Source organism: Asterias amurensis, chromosome 4 (assembly GCF_032118995.1).
Source record: "Asterias amurensis chromosome 4, ASM3211899v1".
In the NCBI taxonomy this organism is placed as follows: domain Eukaryota; kingdom Metazoa; phylum Echinodermata; class Asteroidea; order Forcipulatida; family Asteriidae; genus Asterias; species Asterias amurensis.
In genome coordinates, this window is record NC_092651.1 from 4,492,851 (window position 1) to 4,514,290 (window position 21,440).

A 21,440-nucleotide genomic window follows, 5' to 3' on the forward strand; every position below is an offset into this window, starting at 1 on the left:
AACCGAAATCATAACATCATGTGAAATAATACACTAAACAAACATGAGCCAAATAGAGACTACATCTCCAATACATGTATAGGGAAAAGAATTGCAAACTGCTTACCAAACAAAAGGAACTATGGTTAATGCAAGAAGTTTCGACCCTAGCAGAGGCTTTCTGGTAGGCTTTCTGTAAGAAGTGTATAATTTTCTTAATAAAAAGTACAACTTGAACAGAGTTTTTATTATCTAGATCAAGTGGCATGACAAGAAATTGGGGACAATTTCTCAAGCATGAGGGAATATTTGTATTGGAAGAACATAAAACAAGCATTCCAATACAATCAATAGAAGAAGAAAAAAATCCACTCACAGTTATGCTTAGTTGTTAACATATCAGTTTATTAATGCTTACTATTAAAAAACAATTTTATCTTACATTCATAAATACCTCAGACAGGTTCGCTATTCCTATTGGTGGAGAGCGCATTACAGGGGGTGTATAAACCTTTGATAATGACCAGTGTTTATAACCAGCTGGCTTTCGCGTGTCGGGTGCGCAAGATTATCCAGCGAACGCTATTCATAGCTATAGTTACAGTGCGTAATCGAATCGCGCGCATAATCTAAGCGCGCACGTGTAGTCTAAGCACGCGCACGTAATCTAAGCGCCGGCGTACACACAACCCACGTGCATCGAACAGATTCTTCACAAAGATTTTGAAAAAAATATTTAAAACCTTGAATTTTCAATTGTTAAAGTGTCTATAACTGTATTTTTTTTTACGTTTTGTAACAAAAAGACATTTATGAATGTAGTGATTCGTCCTTAAATGTCCGCTTAAAACCTTGCAGGGTCATTGCCATGCGATAAAGGCCCTTGCCTTCGGCTCGGGCCTTTATCACACGGACGCAGACTCTGCCCTGCCGGCTTTAAACAGCCGTTGAAGAACTCGTCGCTACCCTTCTATTCCCTTATTGTAAACGGTTTAAATTTCCTCTTCATTAATGATAGAGTATTTGCAATAAATAGAACAACAATCAGACAAAGTGCTGCAAATGATCATTTGATATTATTTAAAAATGATTTCCGGAAGTATTTGTTCATAAAGAACAGCTATAGTATTTGGGATTGCATAATATTCAGCCCTTCTTGAAAGGTTGTTTTATTTCACCAACCTTGTATATCGATTTATTTCATACACCTATTTATGTCCAATGGCCTTTGCTATTTCGCGAGTATAACAAGGCTAGATTTAGCCTGAACCTCTGACACCACACTTTGAGGCTCATGAATTACACCAGGGAGATCTGCTGTTGAGCTGTGTACATAATCACCTTTGACCTCGCATCATTTCAAATGGCTTTTATGTTCTGGAGATTCGCAGTTAATTTTAATGTACATGTGTAAACATATAAAGGCAATACATGTCCTTATCCTTGGGGTAGATTGTACAATGTAATACACGATTGGAAAAACATTGCCAAGAGAGGGCAGGCTTCACAAATCGTGGCTAAACTGAAAAGGATAAAACTTGAGTTCAGCTGGAAAGCCCTTGGATTGAACCCACTAAAGTAATGAATTTTTTTTTTATTTATCTGAAAATAAGAGTGTCAAAACTGAGCCTCAAAATCTACCTTTTCTGGAGACGGGATATTCTTCAATTCCAGGGTTTGCTTTCCGCCCTTTGATAAGATCTGCAACCTCAGTAGACTATGCTGAGAGATCACAGGGGAGGATGGTGAGTTTGAACTGTGCCGACTTTGGTCAGTAGAGGGCAGTGTTTCATCTTCCGGGTGTGGGGTTTCCACAGTGATGCGAAGCTGGCAGCCTCTTTGGATGAGCTGTTGTTCCTGCGCTGCAGCCAACTGATTCACAACTCGTCTCTCCACCTAAAGCAAATCAAATTCAATCAAATCAAATCAAATCAGTCAAATCACATCAACAAACAAATCATAATTCTTCAAAGTTTAAGACAATAATTTATCATCTCCATTCAAATTGAACATCAGATACTTAATAAGAGAACAGGATTCTTTGATGTACAACAAGATTTGAGGAAAAATAAATCATCAAGACACACAAAGAAACTTTATCATAACGCTCATGAAAATATTTATCAAACCATTCAAAACTGAACTCCAAAAAAGTATAGGATTCTCTAAGCACTGATGTGTGATAGGATTTGAGAAAAAAATAAATGCACCGTCTGCATTCAGTCATCCATTGGAATTTTTCTGCATTGCATTTGTTCAAGAAGGAATTGCACACTAGGCTCCTTTATTGTCACCTCAATGTTCAGTCTATTTTGTAAAAAACTTCAACTTAATGTTCGCCAGGAATAGACGGTTTGCACATGACATCATTTGAGTAGGGCACCCTGGGCTAGAAGCCAATAGAAAGTTACACCTGCTTCAGACAGGCGCTTTAGAGTCTGCCGAACTAAACTATTGAATTAAGCGCATGAAACCTTTGATATCTGAAACAATTAGAAGCGACTGGACACGCTAGAAGTGCAATCGTTCGGAATAATTCTGGAACGTCTTGGTTACAGACCTTGATCTTGTCATGAGCCGAGCCAATGTAAATGTTATGTTAAGTTCGACTGTCTGAAACAAAAGATTATTTGGGTTGACCTAAAGTTGCTCCTTATCAATTTGGTTCAGCGCGACTCTGGAGCGCCTGTGTAGCCAAGTGTTACTTATTGGCCCGTCCTGTGCACCATGGGTGTATGTAGATGCAAGTTTTCAATGGGATACTTTGGAATGCTTGGTAGCAGCAGACTAAACAGGTAAGTTTGCATTGTTTGTGTAGTTCTGAGAAGGCGCACATTACCGAGAACAATGAATTTTACCTAGTAAGTCTGCTGCCACCAAGCGTCCCAAAAGTCTCTCATTGGTTCACAATCATTTCACACTAAGATGGCAGCATGATGACATCATTGAGCAAGTTTGGGTGGGAACTAGACTTGACTACACCTACTAGACTAATAGAGCACAGGGAGATTAACTATATCGAACCATGCACTGGAGCATGGTCGATATGATCAATTCGAGAGCTACGTCACAGTTTCTGGTCAAGTCTAGTCGCTCACCCAAACTTGCTCCATGAATAACACCTACGGTTATCTAGTTATCTAAGCCTAGTACCCTACCTCGTGTTTGATTGACCTTGCACCATAATGTACATCATATCCATCAGCAAGAACATCCAGGACCTGTCTATCCCAGCTCAGATTGATGTCATGTCTCTCCATAGCCTGTTTAGAAACCAAGGGCAACCACAAACAGTAAAGATTAAATAGAGAAATGGTCAAATATACTTTTCAAACTTGTAAAAAAAAATTTTTTAATTTGATGTAAATTTGATGTAAATTTGATGTAAATTTGATGTAAAATAGACATAAAATAGATGTAACTCCAAAGCATAAAATATAAAACTAGGCCTACACTGAATTTGTTTACAGTTTGGTTTTGACCCCAATAACGATGTGGGACAGGGTAAAACAAAACCTAATCTAACCTTGATTCAATCTGTTAGAAACTCTAAATATTGTAAAGCAATGATAGGCTATTGAAACATGTATTGTATGAACAATATTTCTTAGTCAACTGTCAACAGAACTGTCTGTATTGTTTTAAATGCATTAGGCCTACTACGATATGAAATGAAAAGGAGAGCAAAACAAGAGGTAAACACACACATCAAAGTAATGCAATTATTTAATCTACTAAAAACTCTAAATAATGTTAAAACAAAACCTAATCTAACCTTGATTCAATAGTTAAATCTATTATTGAACATGTATTGTATGAACAATATCTCTTAGTCAACTGCTAACAGAATTGTCTGTATTGTTTTAAATGCAATAGGCCTACTATAAGATATGAAACGAAATGGAGAGCAAAAACAATAGGCCAACAGTAATTGAAATGCAAATCAAAGTAATTCAAATGCAAGTATTTACATTGGTTTTTAAAAAGGGCTGATGTGGTCATGATTAAAGCAGACCTGTGGCTCTGAATGGGATTATGAACTCTCACAAGTTATTGCATGAATAGCGCTCTCCCATAGAGTTATATATAAGAGGGCGCACTGGTGATGCTTCTTGTACAAATGTGACGAAACTGCAATGAGACACGCGCCATTCTGTGCGTGCGTTGAATACGAAGTACACGTTGGAATTTGTGTTTATTGAACGCTACGCGATACTGTTTTGTCAACTTAGAAAATGGCCGCCTGCGCGCATGCCGGGGCGCGTATATAGGCCAGTGCGTCCTCTAGTTCTTATATATAACTCTATGCGCTCTCCATAGATATGATCTGCATGGAGGCATGCGTATACAGTAAGAGGGTGATAGTTCATAGTTACATGTATAGCCACATGCCTGCTTCGATCATGTTGAAACAGCCTCTTTAAGACATGGGGCAGTAAAACTGGTGATCAGTAAAAAGTTACCAGCAAAGTAATCAAATAATCACATCATATCAAAGTGAATTCAGTGTCAATATTGATCATCTACATGCAAACAGATATTCATATATAAGGCAAACTTGATGAATTATGAATCATTGAAAATGGATACGAGCAATGCAATATAAAACAAATCACACAAATTCGATTCAATTCAGTAGAAATACACACATAAATACACACTCATAATGAAATATGGCAAATTATGAATCACTGAAAAGAAAAACATCACCGAAAAGATATCAAAAAATAGAATAGTGCAATGCAGTATAAAACAAATCACACATATCTAATACAATTCAATAGAAATACACACATTCTCTTAGACAAAATATGGCCAAATATGAATCACTGAAAAAGAAAAAACATCACAGAAAAGGTATCAAGAAAATAGAATAGTGCAATGCAGTATAAAACAAACCACACATATCTAATGCAATTCAGTAGAAATACACACATTCTCTTAGACATAATATGCCCAAATATGAATCACTGAAAAAGAAAAACATCACAGAAAAGGTATCAAGAAAATAGAATAGTGCAATACAGTATAAAACAAATCACACATATCCTTCAATAAACAAAAAACCCATTCTCTTAGACATAATATGGCCAAATGTGAATCACTGAAAAGAAAAACATCACTGAAAAGATATCAGGAAAATAGAATAGTGCAATGCAGTATAAAACAAATCACACATCTAACGCAATTCAATAGAAATACACACATTCAATTAATGCATATATTACACATTATATATGAAATATGGTCAATTATGATTCAATGAAAACGAAAAACATCACAGAAAAGGTATCAGGAAAATGGATTCAAGTGCAATGCAGTATAAAAACAAATCACAAAAATTCAATGCAATTCAACAGAAATACACAGATTACACAATGTATAGAAAATATTGCAATTATGAATCACTGAAAATTAAAAACATAACAGAAAAGGTATTGGGAAAATGAATGCAATGCAGTATAAAAGCATTACAAATCACACACATTCAATGCAATTCAACATTCTATTTTAATGCATGTATGACATGATATGTATAAAGTATGGCAATATATATTCAACAAAAATTACACAAATTGCAAAAACTAAGAATGATTTTGCTTGATTTGGACTCAATAGTGAAACGGAAACCCCACAAGTAAAAAAAAAGAGTGGGGCACTTAATGTCCACTTCATGGAATCTTCGCATTTTTAGTGTTGCGCAAATTTTATAAAACAAAAAACTCCACGGGGTGTGGGGAGGGGGGAGGGCAAGGGATCCGAGCGGGGAGAGGGACTTGCGACACTAATTGCAATACGATGCTTTGTTTTTAAATTCACAGCCATTTGGATTCCTCGTTTTCAAATCCCCTGGTGGGATAAATAAATTGACTAATTCTTTCACCTTGTTTGCCCAGAAGTCCAGCTCCTTTGTGACCAGCTTGATGAGTTCCGACTTGGAGAATGGGAGAAAGTAGACCATCTCGTTGATGCGACCAAGGAATTCATCCCTCCTGAAGTGATGCTTAAGGATCGGCTGGACGACCTGCTCCTTGAACTTCCTGGAGACGGTGACGTCCTCCGGAATCTCCAGATTGCCTGAGAGAGGATGGTGAAAACAACAATCAGATGAGAACAGAGGAATCAATGTTTTAGATGCTGAGGAGTTAGGAAAATTTTCCCTTTGACATTTAAAACAATTCCAGCAATATCAGCGACATGTATCATTGTGTATGGTGGCGTGTCGTTGCCAGGTGGTTAAGAGCACAACTTTTAAGCTCTGGTTTCTGACCAGTAAAGTGGGGGTTCAAGTCCTGGTCATGACTTTTGTATCCTTGAGCAAGATACTTTACAATAATTGCTTTGTCCTTCAGATGGGACGTAAAGCCGCATGTCCCATGTACTAGGATCAACAGTGCATATAAAAGAACCCAGCCGTCGATTTCACCAAAGATCTTCCTAACTTAGGATTAATCTTGGACTTAGGACGGGTTCAATTCCGTATCCAAATATGTAGGTCGCATTGAACTCATCCTAAGTTAGGACGGGTTACTCGTCCTAACTCGAGATAGGATTGATCCTAGCGTTTCGTGAAATCAACTGCAGAACACTTTTCGTGAAAGAGTAGGGGTTAACCCCGGTGTTTCTGGTTCACATAGCAAGCACCAAGGAACTACTCATAAGATAAATGACATAGATTTTCTCTAAGTGGTTGGTCAATTCATTTTGATTCTGGTCTGGTAAAATAAATTCTGATCCAGTAAAAAACATTGAGCTACAAGTCCTGCGGTCTTGTGGGTATTTCCCCCAAATTCGAACCCTGACCAATAATAATATACAATACATAGTTGTTATATAGTGGATAGTATCAATGTGCTCTATATTAGTGCCCTGTTCATTGGGCCATTAATATTCTTCAATCTTTCTCAGCTCCTTGAGGAGTACAATGTATACAGCCCTGAGCTGCCATGCGCTCAGAAGTCATGTTCAAACACAATAACAACCTCTTCCCCGCATGTACCCATTTATACCTCCGGGTGGAGAGAAGCAAATATAGTATCTTGCTCAAAGACACACGTGTCATCATCGGGATTCGATCCCACACTTCGATGAATAGACCGATCCACTGAGCTCCGCCCAATCATGTATTGACCAATCCCATTGCAACGAAGGTCCGACAAATAAGGTCCGACATGCGTGTGCGTATCTCAGAGTTTTGCAGAAAGGCATTGGAGAGCCCCATGTGTTCTTGCTCACACGTGCATCGTGGGCGGAGCCTACTGGATCGGCCCATTATCAACCAGAACTTGATGCTCTTAACAACTAACTCGGCCATGACAGCCTGGTATAGCATGTTATAGAATAATTATGCCCAAAAGGGAGAGTCCCTGTAGCTAAATCCAACCTATCTTGCCCGCTTGTCTCTGTTTATGAATCTCCTCAGCCTCTTGTCTTAGCTGTAATCCATAACGAGCGATCTCATCGCTAGCAAGATTAGACGTCATGACAAAGATGGCGTCCTTACACTCGATGGTTTTACCTTTACCGTCAGTCAGTCGGCCCTGAAGGTCAAAAAAGGGTGGTACAAAGTTAAGCGATTTTCAAATAGAATAGAGATATTTTTGAAAGAGATAAAACTTGGTTTGAGGTAATCTTAACAAATTAAAGTGGGGAATCAGAAAGTTGATAGGATAATTGTTGATAGAATAATTGTTGAGTGGCAAACATAAAACACAGCTTTATGGCAAAAAAATCAATACACAATCATTAAAAGTTCAATTCTACTAAGAAAAACTCATATGAATTCCAAAGGTTACATATTCAATTTGCAATAATCATTATTTTCAATTCCCAATTGTACACAATCAATAGTCAATCCTCAATGGTACACAATCAATAGTTAATTCTCAATTCTAAACAATAAATAGCAATACCCAATTGTACAGTCAATTGTCAGTAGTCAATGGTACATAATCAATAGTCAACACTCAATTGTACACAATCAATAGTCAACACTCAATTGTACACAATCAATAGTCAACACTCAATTGTACACAATCAATAGTCAACACTCAATTGTACACAATCAATAGTCAATATCAAATTGTACACAGTCAATTGTCAATAGTCAATGGTACACAATCAATAGTCGATTCTCAATTGAACACAATAAATAGCAATACCCAATCGACAGTAAATTGTCAATAGTCAATGGTACACAACCAATAGCAATACTCAATAGTCAATGGTACACAATCAATAGCAATACTCAATTGTACACAGTCAAATGTCAATACTCAACTCTACACAATCAATAGTCAATTCTCAAGTGTACACAATTACTTGTCAATAGCCAATTGAACAAATTTATTAGTCAATACTCAGGTGCACACAATCAATATTCAATTGAACATAATAAATGCAGTTCTTAACACACACAAATTATTCCGCATTACAAAAACTCAACGCTCCATTTGCAATATTATTTAAAACAAAGTCAAGCACAACATTCAAAAAACAATGCTTGAATGGGCATCAAATATAAATAAACAATTCTCAGTTATAAAAGAAAAAGTATCATTGATCAATAATTATTAAAAACACATTCAAGAAAATACAAGCAAAGAAATACACAGTCAAAAAGGACAAAGAATATCAATATTCAAATCAAAAGCAGCTGAAAAATCAGTTCTCAATAGCAATATTCAATATCGATTCTCAACAACCAGACATCAAAGATCATGAATTTTCAAGTAGTGATTCTCTGTTCTATTATTGACCTTACCTCATCAAACAACTGTAGCATGATAGTCAGTACATCAGGATGAGCCTTGTCGACCTCATCAAACAACACAACGGCATTGCTGCATGCCTTCAGTTTCTTGGTGAGTTGGCCCCCTTGCTCGTGCCCAACGTAACCTGGAGGGGAACCAATGAACTTAGCTACCTCGTGCTTTTCCTGGTACTCTGACATGTCGATCCGGATGAAACCTTTCTTCACGTCTTTGTGGAGATATCTAGCAATCTGCTTAGCGAGTTCCGTCTTACCTTAGAAAGAAATTAACATTTGCAAATAAAATAAATTTTTGACAATCAAACTCTTAGAACCTTAAAACAAAAGTTCAAAAAGAATTATTTTCTATTCCTAGTGTTCTTTGACTTTAAAGGAGCTTTTACCAATTATAATAGAACCCCTTGCATTGGTTGCACGTGCATTTGTGTACACGCCCAGCACAAATCTCAGTCAATGATAGGTCTTCCTTTGACCTTAGTGAGGTCCCTGTTCAAGCTTATGACGTTATATGCAAAGGGTCTAATACCAGAGTAGAAGTTGGTATTCCTACTAGTTTCTTTCTGAACTCGTACTCAAAAATCTGTACTCCTGCTTGAACTGGTACACACAGAAGTTTGTTTGGCACCCATCTTGTACTTATTATCATTGCAAAGTACCCATACTTGTACTCGTGCTTACCAAATGTAATTAAAAGAATTGGAGGTTGAAAGCTGCTTATACCAACCAAAAGAACCTATGGTAGAAATGCAAAAATAGTTGATGGCCTGACATTTCAACTAAGCAGAGCCTTTCACGAAGGCTCTTTAGCTCTTTCTTCAGCCTTTGAGAAAAGACTCTGCTAGGGTCGAAACTTCGGGCCATTAACTATTTGTTTGCAAATTTAAGCCACTACAACTCTGTTGTATTTGTGAAATGGGTGAGCAGGGTAAAATAATAATAGTACATAAATAATGTATCAATGCACTTTACATTAGTTGGTATTCTGGGCCCGATTTTCATAGAGCTGCTTAAGCACAAAATATTGCTCCACAATTTCCTGCCTAGCAGAACTGAGCAGGATACCAGTTACAAATGGTGTATAAGACATTGTATGTTAGCTGTTTACCTAAATCTAACAAGCACAATTGTTTTGTGTGTAGCTACATTTTGTGCTTAAGCAGTTCTATGAATTCGGCATTGGTCATTGTGCCAATATCATTCCTGTACTCTTTCTCTGCTCATTGGGGATTAATTCTGGGCTGCTATGGCACCCCAAAAGCTATACCTTAGTGACAAGTTTCTCTTGGAAACCTGCTCATTGTAAACTGTGTATATTGGTTAGTATTTTCAGCATGCTTAGAGTTTCCATTTGATAACTTACCGATTCCTGAGGAGCCCAGAAACAGAAAGACAAGTGGGTGATCATCATCCATCCAGCCATTCTCCTTTCGTCTTATTGCTGCAACAGGAATAAGAAACAGGTTAAGGGATTACTGTTCTTTTTGTACGACACAAAATACAAACATCCACAACCCTGCAGTGAACTTGCACAGTTAAAAGATAATGATAGTAGAAAGCTTCCCTGAAAATATTACCTGCTGATGTGCTTTAGTTTTTTGAGAAATGAGTAAAACAATTACAGAAAAATAATGTTTGTCTCAAAAATTATTTCAGCATGTACAATGGATTTACTTGACTCTCCTAAAAACCATTGCTTTTTTCTCTCTCGAAAAAATCCAACAGGTAAATTATATTACATACATCCTCATTCACAGTGAGTAGGGATTCATGTCATGGCCAAAAACTTGATCTGCAAAAGATATCAAACCCTTGAAATGGCCGTTTAAAACCTTGCAGAGTCATGGCCTTGTGATAAAGAGTTTAAAGAGTAAAAATTATTTCCTCATTACAGAATGATTGAAAACTGACCTGATGCAACCATTGCTATAGCGCCCTCTTGCCCAATGATGAATTCCTTCAATCGTTGCTCCAAGGGAAATCTTCGCCTTTCCTCTGCCGCTCTCTGCTCCTCAAGAATCTTAAACTAAAATGATAAACACAAACATTACTTCGGCTTTTCCGCAGTATAGGGACCACTAGTACATGCCAACACTGAAACCTTCAGAAACAGGAACATCAGTTTTACGAGTCGGCAAATAGTGACAAAAGAAGTCATGAGAGTAAAGCTCTTATTTTTGGGGTTGAACAAAGAATTGACTAGAGTGGGATTCGAACCAACGACCTTGTGGTTTATATTAAGAGTAAAGCTCATTACATATACATAATACAAATTGTGTTTGTATTCCAATCACTGTACACAAATCATTGTACTACGCAAAAAAATCTCTACTGTCGCAAGCAATTGGCACCTACTTTTGCCAAAATTTTTGATCTTGTTCATTACTGTCTCTTATCAAAAATACGAATGAATCTGAAAAATCTTGACAATGGGAAACTTTTGGACGTTCCTTTTTCACAGTTCATACTGAGCGAGCATGCACACCATACTGAGCATGTCCGTGCACACAATACTGAGCATGTGCGTGCACGCTATTCTGAACATGTGTGCGCCAGCTCATAGCTGCAAGAAAACAACCCTGTTGTGTCTGCTGCCGCCAGCGTCTTAAAAGTATCGCATTCCAATTAAATCTAAGCAGTTGGCGGGTGTGCTAAGTACTAGAAGTTATTGTTGATAATTCTCAACTCCCCTAATGATTAAGAAACAATTAAACTACTTTGGCAGGCAAAATTAGGCTTTGAGATATAAAATGTTACTTACATCTTTTTCGTGATTCTGGAGTAGTTCCTTCATAACAACTGATTTGGCGTATTGCACTGGGATGTGGCCATTCTCATTCTCCTGTAGTGGGTTGGCTCCTGTGAGTAAATCAAAACTAGATTTGGAGTTCAACTTTGTATTTTAAGCTATACATCTGTGACGAGTGTACGCATCCTCCCCCCCCCCCCAATTCATTTGCATTTACTTTCAGGACGTAACGAACTAGTTTATTTATGACGTAGCTTATTTTATGGTTCAGCGCCCTCGCAGCAAAATACTATCCTTTGTAATTTTGCAGGGTACGTCATTATTTTCTGTACGAAAACGCAATGACAACATCAGTTTCTGTCTTCGTTGTTTTTTCAGAATAAACCTTCCAATTGCATCTAGTTGTTCCTTGTCATTTCCCAATTTATGTATTTGCCGACCCTGTCACATTGGTGGAGAATCCAGGTACCTGTTCTTATCGGGACTAGTGTCATACGAGCATCACAGAGAGACCAACAACCGTCTAAGAGACAACATTATTTGTAATGACTTGGAGATGACGGCACTGCATGGCACATAGTTTCAATAACATCATGTCATCAGACCCAGGCGACCATGTCGGCAGAATTGGTTATGCCAAATATATTGAATGCTCACCGAGAACAATACTTTGAACTTCAATCAGTATCGCTTCAAGATATTCAAGAGCAGGTCACGTCTTAGAGTAACAAATGAGTTCTTCTCCCAACGTGTAGTAAATGACTGGAACAGCTTACCCTCTCAAATAGTTAATGCTAAGTCATTGAACATTTTCAAGAGTTTGCTCAACAGACATTGGGCCAACATTCCAATGAAATTTGAGAACTGGTGTGACACTTCAAGGGGGGCACAAATAGACAAAGTCTAACTTCAGAGCCTTAGGTTCCGTAAGTATCCGTAAGTAATACCACCAGGGAAAGAAGTTGAAGTGATATGCGAAGCACCTCCATCTCATACTGGCCAAACTTACACAGCTCTCGTCGAGAATTTCCCTAACCCTTCCTACCTGAAAGTTGGCAACATAATAGCAGATGTTGGGTTCAATTGTCAAATTCTTGTGCAACATCTCAACCAAACCTATCACAATCTCCTGATACTCCAAACTTGCCAGTGTTTCTTCCATTTTACAAATAGATGAGATACCACATAAGCAACGATAAATCAAGAAGATCACCATTTCATGAATCTCATGCATCAAGTACCATCTCAAGACTTGACTTCCATACTACCTTCCCTGGACATGTCAGATATTCCTCTTGAGACTGGCGAACAAGCAAACAAACAGGCCAGACTCCTTCATGAACACAAGAAAGTTTCTCCAAACATTCTCTGAATTACGAATGTACCTCAACCATCAAACATAAAATTTCTTCCACCTTAACAGTTTTAGACGGCTAAAGACCACCATTACAGTTTCAGACGATTAAAGACCACCTCAAGTACCACCTTTAAAATTTCAGACGATTAAAGACCACCTCATCAAGGACCACCTTCAAAGTTTCAGACGGTTAAAGACCACCTCAAGGATATGGAAAGTTCTGGATCAATTGGCAAGTGCTGTTCTTCTTATGCCTCACCAATTGTGATAGCTCACAAGCAGGATGGATCGATACGTCTTTGCATTGACTACAGACAACTCAATAACAGAACGACTAGCAATGCTTACCCACTCCCATGTATGGAAGAAGCATTGGATGCACTTTGTGATGCCCAATTTTTCAGCACGTTAGACCTCACCTCTGGGTACTGGCAAGTTGAAGTTGAAGAAGTCGACAAGCCAAAAACTGCCTTTTCAACACCTATGGGATTGTGCAACCGTATGCCATTCGGCCTCCAAAATGCACCAGCCACCTTCCAACCACTTATGCAAACATGTATCGGTGACTAGAACTATTCAACGCTCCTACTATATTTAGATGACATCATAGTATTCTCCTCAACTTTTGACGAAAACATAGACTGCCTTGGAAAAGCGTTTACATGCCTGCAAATACACAACCTGAAACTAAAACCATCCAAGTGCCATCTACTCAAACAAGAAGTAAAATACTTAGGCCACATTGTCTCGGCAAAAGGTATTTCTACCGATCCAGAGAAAATTTCACAGGTCAAAAACAGGAAAGTACCAACCAATTGCAAGGAACTTCAACGTTTTCTTAGTTTCACCGGCTATCACAGACGCTGTATCAAGGGTTATTCAAACTTTGTGGCACCCCTGTATCGACTGACTACCGGTGAACCTCGCCTCAAGAAGAAGGGCAAAAAAAAAACCACACATCCCTCCTCCTCCTTTTGTGTGGACCCAAGAATGTCAGCAGGCAATGGATGTCTTGAAGGAAAACCTAACAGCAGCTCCGATACTAGGCTATGCTAACTATAAGTCGCCATTCATCCTTCAGACGAACGCCTCAAGAGTTGGTTTAGGAGCAATTTTGAGCCAGGTCCAGAATGGCACTGAATATGTAATAGCGTGAAACCAGATACCAAGCTCATAAACTGGAATTCTTGGCACTCAAATGGGCAGTCACGGACAAGCTAAGAGACTACCTTATTTGGAAATAAATTTACAGTATTCAACAACAATAATCCTGTTCAGCTCTATAACTGGAATCAAACCAGGGAACACCGAGAGGAAACCCCAAATGGGAAAAACCCATGAAATCAGCTAGGGACTGAAACCCATTCAAAAGCAAGGCTCGTTCTGCAGCAGACTTCCAGAAAAAAAGGGTACTCATTGGAAAAAAAAGGAGTATTTAAAGTGTAAAAACAAGATTTGAAAAGTTTTGCCAATGTGGTAGCAGTTGAATGCAGAAGTTTTTTGGCTCGAATCCCACTCGAGGTACTTATATTTTCCAGCAGGACTCAGGAAGCATTTATTACAGAGTGCTAATCACAAGAAAAAGAAAAACATGGTTTGGTTTTTCAAGCCTGAACAATTCTACAAAGTGGATACTAACTCTTAATATTTTAGTCAATGTGTAAAGCCTGGTTCATACTTCCTGCGAATGCGAATGCATAAATTTTTACGTCACGGGGCTGCCCTCGCAGCGAATGTCTGCAAATTATTTAATAATAACAATAATAATAAACAGCTTATATATAGCGCCCTTAACCCCAAAAGGGTCCACGAGGCGCTTCACAGAGAATAAAAATATTAGGCAAGGGTGTCTCAAAACGCTTCCAACATAATGGTTATTTGTTGCTAATTTGAGTTGTCCAAATTCGTATCGCATTCGCATTCGCAGGATGTATGAACAGTGCTTAATGTGAGTGATAATTATCAACTGTACCTGCATCTAGAAGTATCTTAGCAACATCTAAGTCATCTACTAAGACGCTGTAGTGTAATGCTGTACAGCCCTTAAAGGTCGCTCGGTTGTTGAGTCTGTCACTAAACTCATCTTCTCTTGTTACAAGAACTGTAAAAATCAACAACAATAACAACAACGTCATCTAAAATACATCATCCATGGGTTCATTTTACAAACTTCTAACAATCATCATAAGATGAGTTGGCAATACTGCCGGAGTGATTTGTATTGTGACATTACATTTTGCCGAGCAAATACGATTGATACACAGACTTGGCTTTTTGTGAAATTGCCTGTTAGTGTTTCGTAAGGTAATTCAGCAGGTTAAGAAGCCCATTTTTAAACATAGTCATGAAATGTATCTTTAACGAGTATTAATGGTAGCGATCACAACAAGTTTATGGAAAGGTTTGCGGTAACACCATGTAATGACTATCTCTAATGAGTTTGGGTGGTTCTGGAAAGAACCATTGGTTTCAACTCGACGTTTCGATCAGTACGCTCTGATCGTCTTTTTTTTTCTTCTTTTTTTCTCCAGAAGATGATCAGAGCATACTGATCGAAACGTCGAGTTAAAACCAACGGTTCTTTTCAGAACCACCCCAACTCATTAGAGATAGTCATTACATGGTGTTACAGCAAACCTTTGCATATCGTATTTCCACCATGCAAAGTTTCAAATCCTACACAACAAGTTTAACGGTCAAATGAAGTTACACTCACACAACCAAAAATATATTGATACATTTAAAAACAAATAATTATTCACATATATGAGTATTTCAAACAAGTAGATTGCATAGTGTTTAGTAGCCCACAGGGCAAAAGGTAAGAAGTGGTGTTTACTAGACCTTGGCAGTTTTTACAAGACTTTACATCCCATCCAAAGGACAGGGCAATAATGGTTTTAAGTGTCTGGCTTAAAGACACAAGTGTCATAACTGGGACTCAACCCCACACTCTGCTGATCAGAAACATCAGAGCTTGAGTCCGGTGCTGTTATCTGCTCGTTCACGACACACCAAACGAAAACAAAGATATAGCTGATGAAAGTAAGCTTTACCGTGCAATGAGTGAATGCCCATGGTCTGTGACTTGTTCCACACATTGGTGAAGTCATCTCCTAGATTGGGGTCAGCACCAGCTTGGAGAAGGACTTTTACAGCACTGAGGGGAAAAAAAAAAAATACCATGATATTATACAATGTGTAACTGTGTGAATTATGACGTTATTGCAACTAGAGGGTTAATCCTCTGGGCGGGTTGCCGTAGAGGTATCTTTTAACCTTTCACCTCTCAGATGTGGGATGATTTTTCAGTCCCTACTCCTTTACTGCCTGGCTTTTACACTGAAACTCAGGGTATGCTGTTAACTTGTTTAGTTACTAGCAAGCAGGACCAGTTAGCTTGTCATTTTACTAGTCCATCAATTTGTTCACTTGTCCATACAGGCTGTATGCTTCGTTTTTGAAAGAGCTTCCTCTGAGGAAACTGTAAATTTCTACTTGAGCATTTCAAGGGCACCAAGGCAATGACCAGGGGGCATTGGGGCAATCGCCTTCATTGTCTCCGTAAAATATCAGGCATGCCATAGTAAAAATGAATTGGGATGCTTTTTAACTCTTAACTGCCCAGCCGGACCACTTGGGGTGAAGTTTGAGTGGTACTTAGGTGTTTTACTTAGCAGGGGACCGGTGTTAAGGGAGAAAAGGTCACCATGATGGTGGTCCAGTGGTTAGACTGCAGGACTTGCATTTACAAGGTTATGAGTTTGAATCCCCAGCTACCTACTGATTTCAAAATGAATAAGTATTGTCGGCTAGTTACTGATTCATAAATTCTTGATTTGTGCAATTTATAACCATAGCGTTGTTACACCAATGTTTGTATGAGAGAGATTGGCTGTTGCCAGATTGCATTTATATCCCCTTGTGTGAGTTTTCAAAGTTCTCTTGATGGGAAGATTATCTATTTAGCGCCGCCTAGCATAGCTCTGTACCAACCTGTGATTCTTGTTGATGGCTGCTACATGGAGTGCTGTCCATCCTAGAGGGTGTCTTTCATTAACATTGATTCCAGCATCAATCAATCTGTAGGTAAATATTTACAGGTAAATATACTACTCGACTAGTCGTGCCTCAAATAGACCGTATTGAATATGATGTCACCGTTCAAATATCTGACCTACAAGATGGCGTCTGTGCGCGTGTGCGTGCGTGCGTGTGTGCATGCATGTGCCGTATAAATCAAACTGGGAGTATTGCGTTCTTCGATGATGTACGCATTTGGACGCGCATACGGTTTGCCCCCCTAAAAAGGGGTTATTCAAAAGGGTCTTTTGCGACTTTGACACTAGTCACGACTTATTTTTACTTCCCAAGATGCATTGCGGTATTTTGTTTGCCTCAGGCGTAATGTAGTTAAATTCACTCTAGAAGGATTGAATGATTGTGTCACTGACGTCTGATTGTGTTTCGAAGGTAAACTATGTTGTCGTGAATAGTCATGAACGACATAATTGGTTTAACAAGCAGGAATCGCGACTATTCTAGTCAATGTTCTACTTTACAAAAAGCTTTTAAGCACAAGGCCTGTAATCTTAAATGCAGTTCTTGTGTTGAAAAAACAAAATCCAATTTTTTTTCAAGGTACATGTACGCATTTAGCACAATACAAAATTCTGTGAGGTGTGGGCATTGTGCAACTAGGGATCAAAGTAAGCACATGGATATTTTGTTGTCTGTCCATTTATATCTTGGTTTGCTCGTTAATTTAATATTTTATAAAAAATATTGAGCTTTGACTATCAATCATTTATTTTGCAGTAACACCATGTGTATATTCTTCTTTGCTGAGTGAACTTGTTTTTTTATAGTTGCGATAACATAACCCTCCTCCCGACGGCCGTCAGGCCGGAGGGTTACGAAGCTTCCGCAATGTGTGCAGGGCGAAATGGTTAAACACGTACAATTTCGACAGCTAGTCAGCAGATTTGCTCCATTTTTACCACTTTTTAAAATCATGACACAAATTCTAAGAACAGTCAACACGAACTTGATCCTCAATGTCTAATGAATCAGTTGCAGGGATACACAATGCACCACATGCAGCGCTGAGACCGTTGACCCCGGTGACATGCACACACAGCCGAAGCTCCGCCCTACTCAGATTCGAACTCTCAACCTGGGAAATTTTTTATTTTTTCGCTCGAAGATCTGGTAAGTTTTTGTCCTTTTTTCTTCAAATTATTTCCTCAATGGTGTTTTGAGTAATATGGAAGGATTCATTAGACTTTGAGGATCAAGTTCATGTTCCTAGAATTTGTGTCATGATTTTAAAAAGTGGTAAAAATGGCGGTCGTCGGGAGGAAGATTTTTTAGAGCTTGTCTTACTGTTTATTAGGCCTATACTACCCCGGAGTAGATTTCAAAATCGCATTTCAAAGTGATTAATCATTGTACTTACCGCTTGATCTCCGACACGTTGTCCTTCTTTGCAGCAGAGAACCACCTTTCTTTTGCTGTGGATAAATTCAAATTTCAAGAAAGATAAACCATGCATGCTGAATTTCTGTTTATGATTTTGAAACTGGCTGGCTTTCAACTGCAGGTTGCCGAAAGAAGTAAACAGTTTCAAGCACAGCAATTTTTGTGCTGTGTTGTTCAGAATTCTCACTCGCAAAGTTGAGAAATAAAAAATTAGGAAATAGGTAGAAGTACAGGCTTCCTAGCCAAATAGTGGGAGTGACTCTGCAAGTAAATAGTGAATTTATTTTGTATTAACTTATATTTTCAAAATCCAAACAAAACAGTTACACATCAGAGAGAATGAAGAAAGTGTAAAAACTGTGTAACTGTAGGGCTTTAGTTTTCACAGGCCTGGCGTTACACTCCTACAACTGTGAGAGTTTGTTCCGCTATTATCTCCATCAACTGTTGCCCTAGTCTTGGCCTTGCCCTTGGGGGGTCGCACTAAATACCGACAACTCACGACCCCTCATGACAACTCACGACAACAATTTTTAAATGCACTTTAACAGAACATTTTAACATAAGTCAACCGTTAAATGTATGCACAAGAGTCATATGCACCCAAATCACTTTCAAACTGTTGACAAAATTGTATTTTTAACTGTAAAGAAGGTGATTTTTACCCTGAATTTAGTAACGAATAGTAACATCCGCCATGTTGTCTTTCAACGCACTTGGACGATTCTATTATACCGCAGGGGTAATACAACATGCAAGATGATTATTTACCTTTTTTAAAAATGTATTTCATGGAGTTTAAAACAATATTATATTTAAGTTTCCCCTTTTAACTTCGAATTCCAGAGTGGCGGCTTAGTTACTAACAAGAAGGAAAAAATCAGCAGCTAAAACCAAAACGAAAAAATAAAACTCAGCCCTCAGAAATTACCTCGCCCCCTGCGGTGTAATAGAAATGTCCAAGTACATCGAAAGACAAAATGGCGAATATTTCCGTTCGTTACTAAATTCGGGGTAAAAACACCTTTTTTAGTTAAAAATACAATTTTGTCAGCAGTTTGAAAGTGATTTAGATGCATATGACTCTTGTGCACATATTTAACGGTTGAATTACGTTCAAAGGTTCTGTTAAGGTGCATTTAAAAAATGTTGTCGTAACTTGTCGTGAGTTGTCGGTATTTAGTGCGACCCCCCCCCCCCCCCCAGCCATAGACGTTTAATTTAAGATTTTCAAATGTAAGTGCCATATTTTGCAAAATGAAGATGGCCCAATCCCTTTCAAGTTTCAAAGATGAAATTCCAGGTCTGGAGTCATGTGCAATGCAAACCAACCTCATGTTCTAGGAGTACACCGAACCAATGAGCACGCAGAGGAAGAAATGTTCATAATTTCCATCATTAAAAGACTTACCTGCCTCACTTATTGTTGCATCACTGCAATGTGCCAAAACAATCCCAGAAATGCCCAACGAAATGCCGCACGCACATGTCACAATTCTCGACCTCGAATTACCTCGTGCAAGGTACTTTAGAAAACCCACTGACCAAAAAGGACCATTGCGTTTACGACTACAATGTAAAGGCTTTGCTGTGAACAATAGTTTCTGGTTAAAAGTTCTGTGAACTAGGAATTTTGGTTGAATACGTGAGAGAGATTGAAAAGTTAAAATTCGTATGGAGGCTGCCATCTTGATTTGATGTAGCGCCACCATGTGACGGACGAAAAGTTTCCGCATCCTGCCACCACTTTTTCATTCGTGATGAAATTAACTCAAAATAATGAAATAATATTCCTTTTTGCAAAGATGAAAGTTTTCGAACGATTATTTGCTCGTATAGTGCCTTGTGGGCGGGAAAGGGTGGGTGGGTGTTTTTTACACTTACCAGTTTGCACTTGACATGCTTGAGAAGTCCGGTAAATTTGCACTTGAAATCGGTGACCTTTCTAATCTTGTTGGTTTGAATAGCTTCTTGAATGTCTATTCATGTCTTCTGCTAGTTGGAAGAGGTGGCTCGTTGTGTTGAATGTTCAATAAAGTCGCTTGCGATATCGAATTCTCTCTGCTCTAGGCTGTTCAAGTTCAGTATATTCTGTCAAACGGCATATCCCGTAGGCGGACCCCACGCCGGATGTTTGCTTACTGTGCTGTGTGAATGCCGCTCTTGAAAAGTTCTTGCAGTCGTTTGTGAAGGTCAGTCCTTCTCATTTTGTCTGTATTTTGTAGCACTTTGTCTTCCATCCTGTAGACACAAACTACGTATACAGTTACTGCTTCATAAATGCAATAGTTTTGCAGCAATTTGTCAGCATATTGAAGCTCAACATGATTTTCTCCGACCATATTGAAGTGCAGAAATATCTTCTTGAAGTTTGGTCAAAATGTGAATAATTATTTTAATGTCGTCTGCGAAACAAGCACGCTTGATTTGACACGTGGCTGGTACCCTGTATTTATCTGCAATATAAAAACAGGTGTTTGCTTTTTAGAACCAGTGATTTAATTGGATACAATGATTTCATTGGATAAACGTTCAGTGACGTAAGCTTTCCATTGTGTTTTGATTGGTCGGAGGTGGTGTTGGTGGTGCAGCTGACGAATCACCTTAGACCAATCAAAACACAGATATGGAAAGCTTACTTTCGGTCGTACAGGTGTGCACTGTGTATTATGTACAGAACATGTTGCATGTAATGTTATGTATAGAGGCCTTTTTGACAGTGAAGACGGATATTGGGCTGTATGGCCTAATGACTATTTGAGACTCTCATTATTGATTAACGTTTCAAGTTAAACATAAATCATGGTTTTAGTTATTTGGTTCATTTATGTTTTGCCCTGCACACAGTGTATGCTCTTTCGTTGTACAATGTTCTGCATATTATTGATTGACTGAATATTTCTTTATATTCCCCCTCTATAGTGTGACTGTCCCTTATTAAAGGGTATATATACTTTTTCCTATATATACAAAAAACAAATACGGTATATATACAAAAAAACACAATGTCCACAGATTTACATTAAACTTACACACTTTGAAGATTATGATAGAAGAAAGCTTCCCTTGAAATTTTACTTACTGAGGTGCTGTAGTTTTTGAGA

At 38.4% G+C, this 21,440-nt stretch overlaps 1 protein-coding gene across 1 annotated transcript; it reads right to left on the reverse strand.

Annotated features, from left to right (window-relative positions):
• Window positions 1-405: 405 nt before the first annotated feature.
• On the reverse strand, window positions 406-20,024 carry LOC139936105 (mitochondrial disaggregase-like). The gene is made up of 13 exons (XM_071930827.1): window positions 19,748-20,024; window positions 18,314-18,368; window positions 16,852-16,938; window positions 15,912-16,015; window positions 14,828-14,956; window positions 11,511-11,608; window positions 10,661-10,775; window positions 10,113-10,190; window positions 8,744-9,006; window positions 7,364-7,520; window positions 5,864-6,057; window positions 3,138-3,242; window positions 406-1,875 (listed from the first exon to the last, which is right to left on the reverse strand). Exons 1-13 carry the CDS (start codon window positions 20,022-20,024, stop codon window positions 1,597-1,599), a joined length of 1,941 nt encoding a protein of 646 aa, XP_071786928.1. The 3' UTR covers window positions 406-1,596.
• Window positions 20,025-21,440: the final 1,416 nt, after the last annotated feature.

What these genes read in the sequence shown, in the direction of transcription:
- LOC139936105 (XM_071930827.1), bottom strand. Translation starts at nt 20,024, where the DNA reads ATGGCAGCCTCCATACGAATTTTAACTTTTCAATCTCTCTCACGTATT. An exon ending in GGGCATTCACTCATTGCACG is followed by an intron (nt 14,957 to 15,911) that starts GTAAAGCTTACT and finishes TGATTTTTACAG; the next exon opens with TTCTTGTAACAAGAGAAGAT. An exon ending in TCTGGGCTCCTCAGGAATCG is followed by an intron (nt 9,007 to 10,112) that starts GTAAGTTATCAA and finishes TTTCTTTCTAAG; the next exon opens with GTAAGACGGAACTCGCTAAG.